Here is a 20453-nt window from a genome sequence, read left to right on the forward strand (position 1 = left end):
GTCTTTACAATTTCTTTAGAGCTGCTGTGAACTCATTTGTTGACATGGGACTCAGCCTGATTTCTTTTATAAAGAGGAAAATCAGTATTTGTTTTCAGGTCTTCATTTTTATATCAGGATGAATTATAGGATATTTAATGTTCAAACAGTTGTCCGTTTATCCATTTCCTATTAAGAAGAGAGGAATATATATAAAATGTTCTTTGTATATTAAGATTTTATATGTATAACTAATAATAAAATTTATACTAAAGCTCTGATTTGAAATTTTTGGAAAGTCTAAATAAATTGTCAAGTGTTCTTGAAACACATAGTGTACTTTTGGTATTGCAGAAGTTATGGGAAATACCATCGAAATAAAAGATCATTGTATGTATATTCTTTTGTAAATTTGAATATGCTAATATTTAATATTGATCACACTCACAAATATGGTATAAGATAATCTGATAGTGTATTTGCTTTAATGTAGAGTAAGATACTTATTTAGTGTTCCATTCATGCATGGTGACTCAAAGATATTTCTTACCCTTACCTGTTAGTAACCAGCAGAGTGCTCACCAAGCATCACTTTAATCCAGGATTAAATACTGGAAATAAAGAAAGTAAAAAGTGTACGTTTGTAACTGTGATTATATCCCAAAGAGAAATATACTTGCTTTTGAGTTTGCTTATAATATAAGTGTCTCTTACCAGTCCGATATGGATAATTCAAAGTTAATGGCATAACCATAAAAATGAATTTATGCATACTTCAAATTGGTAGCAATTCCATCTTACAAAACATATTTTTGTTAATGCTCATTCCTATTCGTGCAATTTTAACAAAATTCAGATTTACAACTATTCTTTTCTCTTGTTCTTAAATAGCTGTTTTAGGCTATTAAGTTCATCCTACCAAATTGCACAAAAATCTAGGAAGTAACGTTTAAAAATTGTCTCTCACTCAAGTTGGGAAACATTTTCTTTAATTTATCACACTTTAAACAAATTGTTGGCCTTAATTAAATGTGGAATAAAACAAAGATATAAACTAAGAAGCCTCTTGGTTATGAAGAACTGATGTAATAAAACTAACCTAAGAATTTATAAATGATAACTCTTTTCTGTAAGGATTGATTGCAACATAATCACAGTAAAATTTTGGCAAATTTTAAGGAAATTTAGTTGTATAAAAGTAACTATATGGGGGCTTCCCTGGTGGCGCAGTGGTTGAGAGTCCGCCTGCCGATGCAGGGGACACGGGTTCGTGCCCCGGTCCCGGAGGATCCCACATGCCGCGGAGCAGCTGGGCCCGTGAGCCATGGCCGCTGAGCCTGTGCGTCCGGAGCCTGTGCTCCGCAGTAGGAGAGGCCACAACAATGAGAGGCCCGTGTACCGCAAAAAAAAAGAAAAGAAAAGAAAAGTATATATATGATTCTCAGATAATTAACAAAAGATTACATAAGGATGCTTTATAAAAGCATGCCTGTATTTAATGTAGTTTGACCTTTTTTTTTTCACTTAGTAGTATGTAGTCCTAGTCTTTTCTAACTAATGTGTCTTTGGGAATGTATTATTGACATTTTAAAGTATTTTTTTTATCATATTATCCATTTACATAACAAATAATATTCATTCATTTGTCTAATACATTTCTATTGAGCAATCCAAATACAAGTATATATAAAATCCTAAGGAAAGATAAATGAAGAAATTAATTCTCTCAAGGGTTGGAACTAATGTGTGTGATATGAATGGGGAAGTATATTTTGGATGGAGGAAGCGTATTAACAAATTCTGGTCTGGTAGTTAAACATAAGTGGGCTAACATGACTGTTCTAAAATTACGTAGTGACTGATTTTGACTGCATATCATGGTTTATATGTACAGAATAGGTTATTGTCTATTTCTTAATTATTTAGAAATGACTGTGGCCACAGTATAATAGCATTATCATTTTATCTCTTAATAGGGATATCTGTGGTATATAAGGTTCAGGAAAATCCCATTATGAGTAGCATTGGCTTAAATTAAACATTGTGGAGGAACCAAATTGTACATGTGCTAACTGAGGAGAGATCCATCTGTGAGTGACACATGGAAGCCCTGTGTGCTCTAGGTCCAGGGCCGGGGTGGGGGGGTGCGGGGGGATGGGGGAGAGGCTAAAAGCTGACTGTTTGATTGTGGTTGGGCTCTCGCCTATTTTGCATCAACTGAAAAATCCAATTCTGTCTCCCTCACCAATTGCTCCCATGATAACATATAGCAACATAAGTTTCCACTAGTGTCAGGCCCAGGTCTATTGACTATCCAGCTCTTCTAAGGGGTTATATATTCTAAATGTCTGATTTTGTTTGCTTGCTTTAAGAGAATTCATATTTTATCCATAAACACAGCACCTAGGAACAAAAGCAAGGGAATTAGGAGCACCAATCACCAGAAGAGATTTAGTTCAGTGTTATTTATAATGGGAACTCGACATATCTCAAAGTGCAAAAATTGGGAAATAATTAAGTAAAATAGGGTATATCTATATGATGAAATATTTTATGGATATCAAAATAGTATTTTTAAAGAAGTTGAATGACATAGGAAGTGCACATGATATAATGAAAAAAATAAAGGATATACAACTGTAAAAATGGTAAGAATTAACTTGAGGAAACTGTATTCTTACTCCAAGAAAATAGAAGGAAATAAACCTTTTTAATAGTGCTGTTGTTTGGTTGTTTTATTATGAGTAATTTTAATTTTTCTTAGTCAATAATTTTTTAATTAATTTATTCAAAAAATTACTCCACAATAGTTATGAAATCATCCTTTCATAATCATGGAAAACTTTCTTAAAAATGACATTTGAAGAAAGATTTAATGCAAGGATAGTGTATAAATTATACTAAACAATTTTTATTTTTTTTCTTTCAAGGTAAACAGAAATATATGATTTTAATTTGTATTAAGATGCAAAAGAGATTTGTGTGAATTTGTCTTCAAATGTTGTGAGAAGTGGGTCTACTGTATCTCTCACTGGGGATAACTTGATAGAAAACAAGACATAGAATGATTTAAGGATAATTAAGTTACGATGTGTGAGAATACTTGTAAATCACTGTGTTGTATGTTATTTTTAATATTGCCTGAGAATGGTCTAAATAACCTCTTTGAGTCCTATCTAGGCCTGTGATTTCAATAAGATATTTAATTAACAAAGCTAATTATTTAGATCTCAGACTGTCATGGATTTCACATTGTTAGAATTCAGAGATATTGTTTAAACTGTAACCGATTCCTTTAAAAATGTCATACAGTCTCCCTTACATATATGCATTGCCTCATAACATAGCAAATGATCTTCCACTGTGTCATTAGTTCTAACTGTGATAATAATAAAATGATAATTACTCAACATATTCATTGCATACACCTTTTATGTCAAGCACAGTTCTAAGCTCTGATAGTTCAGATTAAATTTATTTTTGGTTTTCTTGGGCTGTGTGTATCTATAGATATAACTACTTAACCATTGTAATGTCTCCATCCCTATTATGTTTAGCTATATGTGCCATAAATTGCCGGTGACTTTAAGGGGTATAATCTATTGCCTACATTTCAGTCCTCATCCTACCTGATGTCTTTGGTGTATTTTATATCAAGAACTACATCTACATCTTCTTTATTGGAGTTTCCCTTCTTCCTTGGATCTTTCCTCATTGTTCTCTTCTCTCTCTGACATAGCAAGGGTTTCACAAGATTTCAACCACCAACTACATACTAACAACTCATAAACCTATGATTTAGTGATCCTGTGATCCAGATTCCTATTAACTCTCAACTGGATTCTTTCAGCTCGGTGTCTTATAGGGACCTCAAACTCAATGTATCTAAAATTCATCATTTTATTGCCAAACCTGCTTCTCTAGTATTTCCTCACTTGGTTGATGAAATTACTATTCTCCTACAATGACAAACCACAGAATTATTTTTGATTTTCATTCCCCAACTCCAATTTGTACTAATCTTGAAAGTTTTTAATATTCATCCTTAAAATGATGTTCTAGTCCACTTGAAGTTCTTGCCTAGCACTAGGCCTTTTTTCTCTTTCAGATTGGTGTCCCTGCTTACTCTGTATCTTATCCTACTCAACCCATAGACATATATGGAATTATATTTCTAAAACGGGGATTTAACCATGTGGCTTTTCGTGTTTTCTTATTGTCTAAAGGATAAGGCACAGAATCTGTAGGAAGCTGACTCTAAACTCTAGTTGAACCATTTAGCCATATCTCCTCTCTGCTCCCTTCATAAGCAATAGTTTGGAATTTTCCTTCTTTTTTCCATCACACAGTGCATTCCCATGCTTTAGAGTCTTCCTATGCATTCCTTACCCATGTGTTTCTCCACAGGCCCTAATCCAGTTGCTGCCATTTTGTGACTCTTTCAAGACTCCAGTCCCCCCCGCCACACACACACACACACACACACACACACACACACACACACACACTTTAGAAGTAAATAAAAGTAATCATTCTACCACTAACTTCCCACTTTCTTTGTACACACTTCAAGGAGAGCAAATTGCTTGGGGTTGTTTTTATGTCTTTTTCTTATACCAAAATGAAACCATTCATAAAGTCTTTGTGGTTAACTGCAGGATGATTGCAAATGTCCAGTAAGGTTTAGATTCAATAGTTTTTGAATTCCCACAAATACCTTACTTAGCAGAGAAAGGATAAAGTAAGAAGTAACTGTGTCGCGTTTGTGATTTCAACTGTTGCATGTTAAAATCTAAGAATATTAGCAACTGGAAATGTATGAGTAAAACCTTTTTTGATGCTGGATGCTGCCTTTGCCCAATATTCTAAAAACCTAATTATATGCTGCAGCATCTAGATGTTAATTACATGACCCGGTAAGGGTTACCACACTTATTATTTTTAAGTGGAAAAAAAAAGTGCAAAGTTTTAAACTATCTAAGTTTAGCAGTTCTTTGGGTACTTTACATTTCTTGAATATTGCAAAAGTAAATACTCACCTGTTTTTAATACTAATACGATTTTGTGTATCAAGCAGTTTGAAGGTTTTTTCCCCGCATGCAAGCTTCCTAACTGTTTTATCAACCATGTAGGCTGCAGGCACCTTAGTAAAGTAGAGTTGGGATAAACGAAAGATCCTTGTTGAATTGGTAATCATGCAGGTATTCAGAGTGAAAGGGAGATCATATTTTAAATTAATTTCAGGGCCTCAGGATATTTTTTCTTATGGACTATATTACCATTCTCTGTTTACATATCCATCTTTTAAGAACTCATAGCTACTCTTAATACATTTCAAATCAAGCTTTCCTGTACCTGGGTGATATGTATTACTTCTTTCTGCAAGGCTCTCTTGAATTATATGACATCTTGCTTATTATGACATATTCAAATGCTAAATGATTTATAGAAAAATAATGACGTATACTAATCCCAAAAGCCATTTATATATTCTATTGACTTTGACCAATTTTTAGTGCCCTAAGTGATCTAATTTGACTGTATTTGAGGACAAATTAATACCTTATTTTTTTGTAATTTTCACATTTCATGGGACGTTTCAGGTTAATTATTAGGAGCTAAATAAAAAGTGTTATTTATTTATTTATTTATTACTATACACAATCCATGTAGCTAAGGACCTGCCACACCTAAAGCTCCTTTCTAAAGGGAAGTGACCAAAAGCAATATCTTGTGTACAAGCTGTCACAAAAGCATGTGTCCTGGAGACTTTGACCACAGTTCGTTGGACTAGATATTGTATCCTGAGCAGAAAGTGACCAGCTGTAGTCTAAATAAAGAGAGATCAGCAGCCTTTCAGGGAGTGTGGTGCCATAACTCAAGCAATAAGGTCACTCTGTACTGGGTACTGGCTCTCTGACTATCATTCAGCACTCTTAATTGCAAGCAACAGAAACTGATTTTAGCTGTCAGAAGTGGAAAGAAGATTTATTGGCAGGATACAAGATGTCTTAGAGAATCAGGGAAGGCAGGAACAACAGGCTTAGAAAAGGGTCAGAAACCAAATGGATCCAGAGAATGGGTAGCAAGAATTGCCCAGATAATGCACAGCCTGTACCAGTGCTGTTATCTGCCACTACTGCCATTGTTGGATACTGTCGAGAGACTTTGCACCACACACTACCACAAAGAAACTTCAGCCACTTTTCTGATTGTGAGACTGAAATTTTGGCTGGAGCATCAGTTGGCCATGCCGAGAATCATGCAATTGTTTGTTGGTTGCCAGAGAACAGAGAGACAAAAATTTTCTTTTCAGTGGGTTCCATAGTGGCGATAGTTTCTGTGTTCCACCGATACTTCATACAGTTGGAATTTAACAAAATAAATGGGAAGGGTGTGAAATAGGAAGGACGGCCAAAAAAACAAAACAAACAAAAAACAAAACAAAAATATTATTCTGTTTTTATCTGAGGATCTTCTCTGTGGGTTTGGTTTTGAAATATATAGATTCTCTGGTGGATTGTAGAAAAACTGATTGGGAGAACCAAAAAGGCAATATAGAAAGAAGAGAAAGTGAGTAGAAGTAGAAATGGAAAAAGAGATACTGAAAAGTAAGAGCAGATTCATTAGTATCACAGAGTTTCTAATCCTAAAAGCAATAGACACCAACTCTTAAAGGAAAAACAAGAAAGTAAGAGCTGCTCTTTGTCACTGATTTCACTGGTGGGTCACCAGAGCTGCTGTGTGTCCTACAAGATGAGTGACAGGCATCCCAGACCCCAGAGGACTGGCTCTTCCTTTGCCAAAAACATTTCACTTACCTTCTTACTTCTCCATATATACTTGTAATAAGCCCTCAGTAATGGGGGTTGGGGGCAGGGGTAGGCTTGCCATGGTTCCTTTTCTTGACACCTGAGAGACTTTAAAATAGAGAATCCTCTTTTTACACACACATGCACATACACACCCACCCACCCACACACACCTTATGATGTGTACTCTTGCAAACCACATGAGCATAAATACATTGATAACGATTAAGTTAGGTTCAGATTGCTCAAAATTTGGAGTAAAATCTAATATCCATGAATTATCTGTCAAGAGTTTGTTAATACCACACTTACAAAAGGTCATGTTTAATATCTTTCCCATCCCACATTTTCACGCAAACACTTTTCAATAAAGTCACCCCACTTCTAGTTATCTCCAAATCCTTTTCAGCTCAAAGAGGGAAATCAGTCTACTGAGCTGGCAAAACAAACAAAGGCCTAGATATTTCTTTCTAGCTCTTCTAGCAGCAGCAGAAGAAATCCCTTAAGGAACTGTACCATCTTGTTACAGATGAGCTCCCCTTAGCTGAAACCATTCATTGCCAAGGGATTGAGGTTTCCTCTGCTACGTTATTTAAAATTGCCTCAACAGTAATTCCTTCTTGCTTGGATTTCATAAAGTTCCCAGGACAGAAGCGTGGCTTCCCTAGACTCTTCGTCTTAAACGTATCAGCATCATGGGTGCTCCAGGGCAGAAGGCTGTTTTACACTAGTCTCCTCCCTGTGTCGGTTAATCATTCACAAGAATAGGGGATTATAAAGATACTGAGGTTTTGTGCTTCTGGTTGTTTTCTAACTCTAGCACTCAAAAACATAGGCTAAGTGAGTAGACCAACAGATGTATAAAATATCAATTGTTACACTGCTTACACTAATGCTTTGCATTAAGAAAACAAATGACAAGCTGCCTAAAGTCTACAAAGAATAAAAACTCCATATTATACACTTAAATACTTACTTGCCCTTATCTAAAATGAATCCATACACAGAAGTGCAAGTGACTGCTGTCACTTCATTACCCACTGAAGCCTTTTCAGTGTGTTCTGGGCAGTGACGGAGGAGCCTGCTGAGTTTCAGTTTGGCTCAGCTGGTCCACAATGTTGAACCCCTACCGGTGGTATCAGCAAAGCACATTCATAGCCTGTTTCTCCACATATAAGATTTTTCAGGTTACACTGAATAACTTCATTAACAGACTATGGACAGCACTTTTTCTGCATCATGGACAACACTAACCTTTGAATTCACAAATAAATAACACCCCACATATAAGGAAAGATCAAGGTATTTTGGGGGGCTCAGTGTAAAGAATGCTAAAAAGAATAAGCCATTTTCAAACATGTTTTAATGTAGAGGATTTTGAAGGGTCTTAATTTCTGTGAACTATGGCCAATGTATGGTTCTCAAAGGGCATTTTTTGCCTATGAAGACAGACATGGAGCCTGCTTCATTCTTCATTTGGGTGGGGAGAGAGATGATAAAAGGGAAGTAGAGATGGAAATATCCGGCAGAGGTGAAGGAAAATCGTTGTGAAGCAGAAAGGAATGACTGCCTGTAACTGACCAATAAGTCATGGATCAAATATGGATGCAAACAGGGCACCTGCAGGCCAATTCAGGTAAGCGTCAGGACTCAAAGGGGTCTTATCCCGAAAGAAGTGGGCAAAGGATAAAGTCCAGAAATGCAAGAGTTCAGGCAAAGAGAATGGATATGAAAGCAAAAGCAGACTTTAGAATAGAATATTAGAGACCCAACACACCTGCCGGAAGTTGCCAGACGACCTCTTCATGATGTTTTTAAAGAGGTTGTTATTAATTTGTTTTATCAACAAGGGATATGGCACTGGGGTAGGGATTAGCATGTGCATTGATTCCCCTGGCCATACTTCCCTGATGGGTAGACCTGGGTTTTCAGACACAAAGATATCATCTCCTTTATCTGTAGACTTCGCACAGTCATTTCCAGTGTCCCACATCACAGCAGTGACTTTTCCAACAGGTTCTGAATCAAAAGATAAAGTAGGTTTCTAAACTCTCCAGTGATGACTCTGAACTGTATCTGAACAGAGGACACCCAATCATTGTCTGCTACTATGTCCCTTAACGCAGTCTTTTTCACAGGAAAAATTAGTCCTGCTTCTTGATGTTGGACCCTTTCTTACCCAGAAGCATATATTGTCCGTTGTTGAGTAAACTAGGCTTGATTGTTTCCAGGACCTTCCAGGAAAGCTGGGTTTAAGAGCTTTGTTAGGATTCCATTTAGCTTTCTTGAGTTTCTCTCAGTGAGATACCCTGGGGTCATTTGGGTGAGCTTCTTTTTCTTCTTTGACTTTCTTAGAATACACCCTAACCCTATCACAAAGAGAATTAAAAAAATTCAAGTAAGGGGGCTTCCCTGGTGGCGCAGTGGTTGGGAGTCCGCCTGCCGATGCAGGGGACACGGGCTAGTGCCCCGGTCCGGGAAGATCCCACATGCCGCGGAGCGGCTGGGCCCGTGAGCCATGGCCGCTGAGCCTGCGCGTCCGGAGCCTGTGCTCCGCGGCGGGAGAGGCCACAGCGGGCGGTGAGAGGCCAGCGTACCGCAAAAAAATTCAAGTAAGGAATTGAGGCCTCCAGGAATCAGACACATAGATGGAGTTAGAAGTGCAAAAGGTTTATTGGGGAGTAACACTTGTGGAAGGAATAGGGACGAATAGGGATGAAGCAGGATTGTGGAAGGGGAGCAGTCAGACCCTGAAACAGATATGAGAAGAATCTTCACCAGTCCGACAGAGAGCCCTAGGGCAAAGATGGCCTACTAGGGAAATCCTGCATTGGATAGAAATGGCTGGGCCCCTGTACCACAGTTTTGCTGTCTTGGCCGGGGCCTCCCCAAGAGGACCCCGACCTCAGCTTGAAAGCTGAAGGGGATCTGAAGGAGGGACCAGTTAGAAGTTGTCTGCTCTACCACACTGTAGCAACTGGGCACAAGTCTTTTCCTGAAGGAGGATCTGAGTGGTGCATGTCTGGGTCTGTCATAGTTGTTTGCTTCTACGTGTACTCATTAAGAACATTTCGGATCCTAGTTAAGTCACCTTAGTGTGTTTACTCATTAGTTCTGGTGAAAGGTTATACAATTCTTCAGCAGTTCAAAAAGTTGACCCCTTAACTTGCAGAATCAGTTTCTATTTTTCTGTTTGTTTTTTTTGGTTATAATTTGGGGTTCCTACAATAGAGACTCAAGGTATTTGTATAATAAGACAGCAAGAGTGCTGTGAGGAAGAGCCTCCGCAAGACACTCATTGGCTAGAATAGCACATGGACCTGTGAGCAGGAGATGTTCATTGGCCTGACTACTGAACAGGTACTTCTCCCACTTTATTGCCATGGTCAGTTGAGGCAGTGGATTTCTAGTTGGGATTAAGATAGGATCAAGGCAATCTGAGGAAATCTGAATCTGCTTCCATAGGGACAAATTGTGGAGGGGAAGATTTGAAGTTTGAACCGTTTTCAGAGCTGACCTCCATCCTTACATTGCCACTTGGGAATAAAGAAGTGAGGTAGTGGACCAGAGGGGATAGAGAGGGGCTAGTCATCAGAGGGGATAAAAATAATGACTCAAAGACTACCTACTTCTTAAGAATTATCTAAATAGTTCATGGCAATTCTCATCCATTTGTGAAAGATTTAAGCTTCTGAAACTAGGTGTGTGGGAATGAGGAACACTGACACTAGGAATATCAGAGGAATGGTACGCTAGGGAAATGCTGTCTGAATGGAAGAAACAGCAGCATTAAACCGTAGTCACAGGAAATGGTATTTAAAGGAATGCAAGTTCCCTTTAACTGGCAAAACTATGGATAGACTTCCCCACCAGGCCCCAGGGACCAAGGACTGGGACTTGAGGCAAGGTTAGGAGTGCAGACTGGAAAATCTTCAATATCCTAAAGATTTAGACAGAAAGGGCCATGGGCAGTCGGGACCTCAGGGAGTTTTTAATGGATTACCGGGCCACAGGAGGGCACAGCTGTCTTCCAGGCAGTCCAGCTAGCTGGTAGAGAACAGCAAGACTGTTTCCAAATTCCACTGGCTTATGGAGCAAGAACTACTAATATCTCTAGCTTATTTTGGCTCCATTGAAGGGAAGGGACAGTTGTTTTCTTGCTGACTGTGGAAATCTGATCCACATTTAGGAATTCTTCATTCTTTTGTTCAACACAGTATTTATTATCTTTAGTGTCTTAGACTCTACATAAGAGGATCAAGATAAAAGAGCAGGATACATCTCCTAAAAGACTAATAGTCTGGTAGAGATGGGGAAAAAAAAAAAAACATGATTATAAAACACTGTGATAAATGAAGTAATAAAGAAACATTATGAGAGTATTTAAAAGGGAGTCATTATTTATTAACCCATCCTGTGTTGAGGTAGGATGGAAGTGATGTTATCCAAGGGACAAGAGATGAAGGACATTCTGGGCAGAGAGAGAGAAAGAAAAGCCTGAAGCAAGAATCAGAATGGAGAAGGCTACGGGTGCCTGGGGAGGAGAGAACACACAAGCAGTTAGTTCTGTGTCATCTTCAGCTTAAGGCACAAGGGAAGTGGAGGAAAAAAAAAAAAAATATATATATATATATAAAATATTTTATATGCGTATACAGATACATTGCTATAGACTTATAGCATTTTATATTCATATTATATGTTTGTTATATGCATTTCCCCCCTGGATTATGAAGTGTTTTATTTTGTTTTGTTTTTTAAGAATAGAGATAGTGTATTATATATTTTTAACACCATTGTCTAACATAATGCATAGTGCCTGAAACAGTTGTCTATTAGGTTATCTTGGAACCAGTAATTTTATACTCCCAGTTTTCTTCTGAGTAAATAGAAATAAGAAAGTCAATGTTAATTTATGCAATGTGAGCTCTATCAAGTCGACAGTGTTTGTTGAGTGCCTACTATGTGCTGAACTCTGTGCTACATGCTCTCAAATACTCTGAAATAAGAGCGCATATCAGGATCTCCTTTTTTATACTTAACATCCAACATACATGTTATTTATGTGCCAGGGTTGTACTTCCTAGTAGACTCTGCCTTCCTTGTCTCACTCATCTTTGTCTCCAGCATAGGCTAGTTGCAGTGCCTTGTCATCAGTAAATAAATTTGTTAAAAGGATAGAACCCACATTGCCTAGAATGCCACTGGCTTTAATTTTTCTATTTATATTTGAACACCCTTGGAATTATTTTAAAATTTTAAATGAAATTTGTGGTGGTATAATTTACTCATAACAGAAAAAAATACATTTAAGTATAGAATTTGATATGTGTTGACAAATGTCTACTCTCATGTAAATACCACCACAATCAAGATACAGAACATTTCCATTACCCTAAAAAATTTCCTTATGCCCTTTCCCACTTAGTCTCTTTCCCATCCCCAAACCTCAGTGACAGCAACCAATGCTCTGCTTTCTGTCAGCGTAGCTTTTCCTTTGTGGAATTTCATATAAATGTAATCATGCAGCATGTACCATTTTGTGGACTTCTTTAACTGAGAATAATGTTTCCTTGATTAAGTCCAAGTTGTTGCATGATTCAGTAGTTTAGTTTTTTTTTTTTTTTTAATTGATGAATAGTATTCCGTTGTGTAGACATGCCACTTCATTCACATACTAATGGATATTTGAGTTGTTTCCAATTTGGAGCTATTTTGAAAAAGTTGCTATGAACTTTTGTGTGCAAGTCTTTGTGTGGATATATAGTTTCATGTCTCTTGAATATATTACTCAGAGTAGAATTGCTGCATGGATTAGTAAGTGCACATTTACCTTTAGAGGAAACCACCAAACGGTTTTCCAAGGTGATTATGCCATCGTTAGAATTCTTAAATCAGGAAAACTGGTGCAAGAAGGACACATGCTAAAATATAAGTTAATTTAAAACATCCCCATTCCGATGCCTAGTCTTTGCATTTACTAATAGTTCTACCTGGAGTAGTTAACTCTTTCTGTCTTACTTTACTGACATAGAAGGATAAATATATCACTTTTGCCTATTACTCTGAAGCTACAGCTAGTCTTACAGGTATAAATGAAGTAGAAGCCTTTTATAGTTCTAGTTTACAATTGATGGCTGCATTTTACTTTAAGGAACAATTTTGCTAAAGAAGATGATGGTTTAGGACAGGATAATGGGAAAGAAAATTAAGAAGGAGCAATAGGTACTCAGATTGATCTTCTAGACCCTAGTTCTGTCTATCAGAAAAGTGGACATAAAAATGCTAGCTACTTCCTAGCATGCCATGTGAATTAAGATTTAAGAGTTCCTTAGTAGAAAACATTTCATAACTGGTAAAATTTTTCAGTGGGTTCATTGAAATGCCACCTTCTAAGAAAACCATTTTGAAAAGAATTGTGCAGAGTGGAAATTACCAGGGAAATTGGAGAAAATGTTTCTTAAAGTCAAAGATTTCACTAGTAATTTAACTTATCAAGAAATTCTCACAATCATTCTCTAGTGCTTATTCCTGTGTACAGGGCATGAAATCAGTGAGATTTGATGCCCTAGGTAATTGGTGAAAATACCTGTCCTACAATGGAGAGGTCATCTAAGGGTCCTCAAAAGCAGCAGGGTGCATCATATATAGAACCCCCTTAATGTGTAACTAGAGACATGCTAGTTACTAGAATTAAAAATTATTATCTTGTGGCCCAGATAGAACATTAAGCTTTTAAAAGCAGCCAGTTTTGGACAATGGAAATTTCTGCAACAAACAGTCTGCTCAGAAATACATTTTCTGCTTTTTGCTGTTGTCACTGTTGTTTGGTTTTCATAGGAATCTATTCCAGAGTGTATTAATTGCAGACAGACACAGGGTTGGTCCTCATTAAAATTGTCACAGGCCACATTTATCTCTAGTTTGCTTTTATCCTCTTCTTAGCACCTCACAAGCTTGATCTGTTACCTTCACGTCATGTAGTACCCCCAAGACCACCACGTGCTCCCCAGACCTGTCACTCATTCCTTTAAGGGCTTCACTGCTTTCTTGCTAGTAACATCACACACCTCCATCACAGAAAAACCCATTCTGCTCCCTCACAGCTTTCTTTGGCGATCATATAAATAACAAAAGGGTTAACAGGTATTAAAGTAGTATACACACACACACACACAAGCAGTTGCTATGGGAGGGATTAGAAATCATGATCAGGAATGCACATTATGAATATCAGCAGGAAGAGCCAGTAAAAAATTGGTGATACAGGTGGGCTTTTTGTGGACTAGATACTTTAAAAGACTTGTTAAGCTGTTCTTTTTTCCATGATTATCTACCATTCTTCTTCAGAATTTTTCCTGCTTTGTAAAGAAGTCTTAGTGAATTTCATCCTTTTAGACAGTATCTATCATAACATATATTTGTGTTTTTCTTAAACCCAAACATAATCTATAAATTGATGGATACATAAAGAAATAAATTGAAAATCTGCCAAGTTTTCATTTAGTCTTCTTTCATTGACACAACAAATTTTTTTGAGTGCCTACAATGTTATATGCCTAGAAGTAGAAAAGCAATCCAGAATTGTCTTCTTTTATTTAATTTTTGTTGGTGTGGATAATGTTAAAGTCTCAGTCTGTCTGAGAGGTTGTAGTAACTTTGTGTATTTCCTATCCTGAAGACTTTTTGTAGGGGAGAATTAGAAATTGTCTAAAATTTATTCATTTCAATAAGATTCTAAAAATTGGCTTGTTAGGAAGGGCCATGCCACCTGATGCTATCACTAGCAAATGAGAAGGTCAAGATGCAGAAGCACTATTAATTTTTTTAGATCTCGATCATTCATATCAAAAATGTGAGGAAATAGGAATGTGTGAATAGTTTCTCCAAAGTATACAGATTCATTTTTTCATGTTATTAGCCTCACCACATTTCTAGTTGTATTAGAATATTCCCTATTATGCCTGGCAAACAAAACTTTGCAATTTATGGAACAGTCAATAATTTTTACAATAATGTTGGCTATAAGTTGTTTTAAAATTCTCAGGTAATCAAATTGTGTTTCAGCTGGGTATGAAGATTAGTAAACAGCTGGCTTAACTGAGTATGAAGACAGGTAAAATATATCTGAACACCATAAACCTTACTCATAGAACTATCGGAGGATTAAACTATGGTATCTCAAAATAGCAGCAGATGATTCAAGTAAATAAAGGTAACCAATGGACCATATTTTTTTACAAAAACTGAAAAACTCTGAACAAATTTCAAATTGTTAAACAATGTATGAGGCATCCATTTAAAGTATTCAGCTAGTGAGAATCAACAGAAAAAAGTGTGACAGATGTTCAAAGTAAATATAAAGACACGGTGGTCAATAGTATTGAAAGCCACTTAGAAACCTATATCAGATTATTAGTCTTTACTCTATTGGAACCAGATAATATTTTAAATTTGTTATACTAATTTTTATCAGGCTACCTTCCATGTATTATGCAATTCAAGTGATCTTTAAATTATTGGCAAATTCTACCTTAAAGAAAGCTTTCACAAAGGACATGCAATTGATGTCATCTAGAGTTACTGTCATTTCTAGGCTAAGTCCCATGGAAATTCATAACTTAAAAATGAAAGTCACAAAGATGCAACTGTCTTCATAATGCCAATGCAGTGGTTATAAATATTTCATGAACATTGCATGGGCAGGGGCAGATCTCCATTTTCATGAGTTAGAATTTGTACAGCTAAGTCTCCAGATTTTACTATTCATAATACACAATATGCCCTGTAGAGCATTCCATATAGTGCATTTTTAATATTTATGTTTAATGAAGAAATTACTGTTCTGAAAAGAGAACAAGCCAAGTCAAAGATTTCTTGTTGAAATTATTAGTTTTGCTGAATAGCAACAATAACAATCAACAGAAATTACCTCATCACTGTCTTAGCACACAAACACATAACTTGTAGAGTAATACAAGATGACTGATCAAGATACATTAAACCTAAGTGAAAAGGTTCTTTCTAAAGGTTATAACATTAGAAATCTCATCTTAAAAGAATTCGAAAGGTTAAAATGCAAAGAGCAACTTTCTTACATATAAAAATATTAATTACAAATGAAATACTTGCCTACTGTTTCATAGTTTAAATATATGTCTGCATTTTTCTGGGTGGATCTTTTATTTTTTAAAAAAAGCATTTTAACTTCCTAAGATAATATTACCAAGTTCAATAATGAATTGCTATTGCATATTTTAATGTAATTTATCAAAGCACATTATCAGTACCTGTCAGAATAAATTTTGCACTAAAAGTAATGAAAAAAAAGGACTATTGTATGTGTTGAAATCAAAGAACATTACTACTGCTAAGTTATTTTCAATAGGAAGGATAGGTTATTGCCCTCTAAATGATACTTGTCCCATGAGAAAATAGAAGCCTGAAAAATCACAAGAAACAGGCAGAGGAAAACATCTATTCCTTGCTTTTAAAAATGAGCATTTGATATTTTGTTTCATTCTTGTCATTTTAATCAATTCTTTCAAGTTGACCAATGTTGGAAAGTGCTACACAGCTCTTGGCAACATTTGCAAAAGTAAGCTAAAGTTACTGATCAGCTCGTGTGTAACCTAAGGCTGAATTACCCCATATTAGCATATACTATATACCGTAATTAGATTGATTAGGAAGTCACATATTTTCTTTTGAATACAATTCAACAAGACTAAGTCTTCTAATAATGAAAACAATAGACTTCAGATTTCATACTATTCACCTGGGAGTCAGCTATTCAAATATTTTCATTAGGCTTAAACCAATGAGGTCATTAGAAATTCTGTAATGGTTCCCGAACTTATCACCAGAAGTTTATGTTTTATTTCTGACATTATTTAACTGGAAGTGGGAAACACTTTCTTCCATTTGGTTCTTTGTAATTTTATTTTCCAAAGGCTCCCTTGAGGAATTTAACCTTTATGTGATGAATTTGCAGTTCACTTGAAGTGTGTTAACCTTAGTTCCCTAATGAGTCTAGATGTAATACTGAGGAGGAATTTGAGAAATATATCATGTTGCTCATTGTCAAGTTGGATTTGTCTTGCACATCTCCAGCTTTGCTGTTGTTCCAGCACACATTTTGATCACAATTCTTTAATTATGTTCTATATTTGACTGACCTATTTGAACAGGATCCAGAGCTGGTGCGAAACATCTGTCGCTGGGTTAGGCAAGCTGTTCAGATTCCTTTTTTTGCCAAGTTGACCCCAAATGTCACTGATATCGTAAGCATCGCCAGAGCTGCAAAGGAAGGTAAGAACCTGACTTACATCAATTGCCTCGTTATGTAAGTATGGGCCTAAATTTCATAGCCATATTAAAGTATATCTTTATCCACAAATATATGTGCATATCTCTCTTTAAACTTTAAGAAAAGTATTAAATTGAGCGCTTGACCTCACAAATGTAACAGCTCCATACCTATACTCAAGCTAGTAAGTGGCCCGGGAATACAAGAATATCTATCATTTTTCCTAATGAACACCTGGTTTACACACAAACAATTGTGAACCGAAGCCACAGTCACAACAAACCACTCCAAAATGAATGACTTCACAATATAACAGTCCAGCAATAGCACCTGAACCTTTAATGAAACTTTTTAAAAAGATAGCTGCTTCCACAGGTGAAATTTCTTATGAGTTCCCTTTATATTTGATGGGATCTAGTACTCTGCCTTAAACACATGCTCAATAAATATCTTGAATACATAAATCATACAGTCAATGCATGATTTTACAAATCATATATGCTTGTGTGCTATCCAATGGAAATTGCATCCTGATTTGTAAAGATATTGTAAATTAGCTGGAAAAATAACACTGAATACAAAACATTTGGCATCCACAAATCTGTATAATAATTGGAAAAATAAAGTGGTGCTAATTAAAAATTTTTATGTCTAGCATTTTAAGTATAATTATAGGAATGAAATTAGTGAATATATTTGAGGGGAGAAAATGTTCTCAAGAGAAAGTAGAGTGTGCATTTTTCTGGGTTGTGTGGGTTTGAATGGGCTTTAGCAATCGTCCCTTTAAGAACTGCAGAAAAATGTTGTGTTTTTCATAGGTGGCGCAGACGGTGTTACAGCCACCAACACCGTCTCAGGTCTCATGGGATTAAAAGCCGATGGCACACCCTGGCCAGCAGTGGGCACTGGGAAACGGACTACGTACGGAGGCGTGTCCGGTAGGTGTTACCCGCTCCTTGCATTTTTGCTTCCTTGGAGGTTGGTGAAAAATCAAGAGATCATGTTACAAGCAAGAATACTGTGCCTTTTATGATGCCAAATTCTTATAACTCACTGCTGGTCAAAACTCCTAATAGTTAAGACAGATGGGACAGATTGATCAAGTGACTGATAGCACAAGAAGAGAGTATACCAAGATAGGGTTTCATACAAATTCTATTCTCTTGCAGTCTGTGCATTACTCAGAATTTCTCATTGTCACAATTGTCTCATCATTAATTAGTACAAGGCCTTCTAAAAGAAGAATATAAGCACCCTGATTTTAATATCTTTTTTCATAGTCTGGGTTAGTTTCCAGTCTTCCTAGAAGTTTGAAATCTACCTTCTTCAAAAATCTTACCTTCACAACTGTGAAATAAATCATTAAAACATTACGTTTATAGCTTCAGCTGACAAGATATTTGCAGACCTCATACCTTTGCACACTTTCTCTCATCATAGAACGCTTGCATTTGAAACAGAAAGAGAAGTTTTAATCTCAAAGTCCTGTTCAGTATCTTTTGCCCTGTGCACTCTGTTGCTGTGACAGCATGAACTTGGTCTTGCAAAGACAATGCTGTGAGGTTCTTGACTGTACTGGTATGGGGATTAGTCTCCTTGGTGATAGAGACAGTGGTAAATATACATAACATAGCAGTGTCCCACTGTTCAAGAAAAGCATTGCTGAATCAGACCAAAATGTGCTTTTGGAAGAGGCTGCATAGACACAAATAAAGCTCTCTCCATGCTGAGGTATTATGTTTTGAGAGCGTGAAGTGTGCCTATAAGCCATGATTAAAAAAAAAAAAAAAGTATATTCTGCTTTTAATTGAATGCCATTCCCACAATGTCAGAAAGAGGAAGGCTGTAGAGGAGCACCTGCTCAGGGTCCAGACAGAACTCCCTTTTATCAGGAGCTATCAAACAGGGCCTTAAATATTATTGTAATGCAGAATAACATGGAGCAAGTTAGCATGTGTCTCAGAAAGAGAGTCGAGAGATTCCAGAGTTGGGCTGTAACGTGCACTATGTTTTCTGTCAGCCCATTTCAATTTTTCCAGCCTGCCATGTTGACAGCAAGAGAATAAAGGAGGTCACAGAGGGTGCTGAACATTAAAAATTAATAAAAGAACTATTGCAGTAGTATTTTATATAAGTAACACCATTCGCGTTTTCTCATTTAAGCTGCAGTTTCTGAATATTCTCCCATACTATAACTCAGTCTAATAAACTGACGGAATTACAGCATTAGAAAAAGTCTTTTGTGTTGCAGTCTTTTAAGCATACACACACTGGAAATTATAGCAGTATCTGCAAACAAGTTTAGCTGTACCTCAGGGCCCGTTAACATTTCCATAAAACTCTATTTCTAAGATTTATAAATTCATCTATAAATATTCACTTGGGTTATAAACTCAGCCAAGCCTGGGTAGAACTTTCATTTTAAACAACAAAATGTCCCTAACATTTTTAAGGGTTTGTACCTCATTTCTGATAGGTTCTATAATAAGTCCCTTCACATTGTAAACAATTTGTTTTGAAAATAGACTCTCTCCATATTGACAAAATTAATAGTTTTTTTTCCTTTTAAGCAATGTTTGCTTTAATTTAAAGGTAATATAATCTGAAAAGCAGTTTAAACAGGCAATGATAATATATTTTAGGACAGAAGTAAGTTCTATAACAAAGTACATTCAGAATGAGTTATAGCAAAACCTACCCTAACAAAATGTGTTAAATAATAATGGCTTCAAATTTTAGGAGTGATGAAAATATCAAAATGGCTAAATACCATTCCTAGTTTTATGAATTATGCTGCTTCAATATAGAAAACTACACAAAATATGCCAGGTATTTTTACAAAATTAAAAAAAGATTCCCACAGCACAGTGCTAATACTTACCCAAGTGTTCTCTCAGAACACTGGAATATCTACTTTTGGAAGAGCTGCTTGAATCATAGATTTTTTTTTTTTAAGTGAAAGCTACAAAGAGTTCAGTTTTGGATACCACCTGAAATACAGTATGTACTTTTCATTACCAGGGAAAGCTATTTTTCTCTTTCAAAACTTTCTAGCTCTCTATCAGTCTTTTTTTTTTTTTTTTCTCCAAATAAGATCCCTGCTATTTGAAATGAATATTTTGTTTTGTGTCAATGGGGAAATGGTGAGGAACTAGAGTAGAGCACATGCTATAGAACAATGGTCACATTTCAGTAATGTCCTTCTTTGAAAACATATTAGGTGGGTGCAGTGACTAGCTTCAAAAACAGAACCTCAGCTAAGGAATGTCAGTTTAATTATTTCAAATATGATCAGTCTGGATTCTAGAGTATTCTAAAGCAATGTTTCTCAAACTTTGGTTCCCAACTCATGA

At 36.3% G+C, this 20453-nt stretch overlaps 1 protein-coding gene across 1 annotated transcript in view; it reads left to right on the forward strand.

The window, feature by feature from the left end:
* The window catches only part of DPYD (dihydropyrimidine dehydrogenase), an 803004-nt gene that overhangs the window by 562129 nt on the left and 220422 nt on the right, over positions 1-20453 (forward strand). The window contains exons 17-18 of the mRNA XM_082832404.1: positions 16982-17102; positions 17919-18038. Coding sequence (XP_082688530.1) covers positions 16982-17102; positions 17919-18038 — 241 coding nt within the window. The remainder of the gene's footprint in view (positions 1-16981; positions 17103-17918; positions 18039-20453) is intronic.

This window comes from Leucopleurus acutus (assembly GCF_964270905.1).
Source record: "Leucopleurus acutus genome assembly, chromosome: 2".
Lineage (NCBI taxonomy): Eukaryota > Metazoa > Chordata > Mammalia > Artiodactyla > Delphinidae > Leucopleurus > Leucopleurus acutus.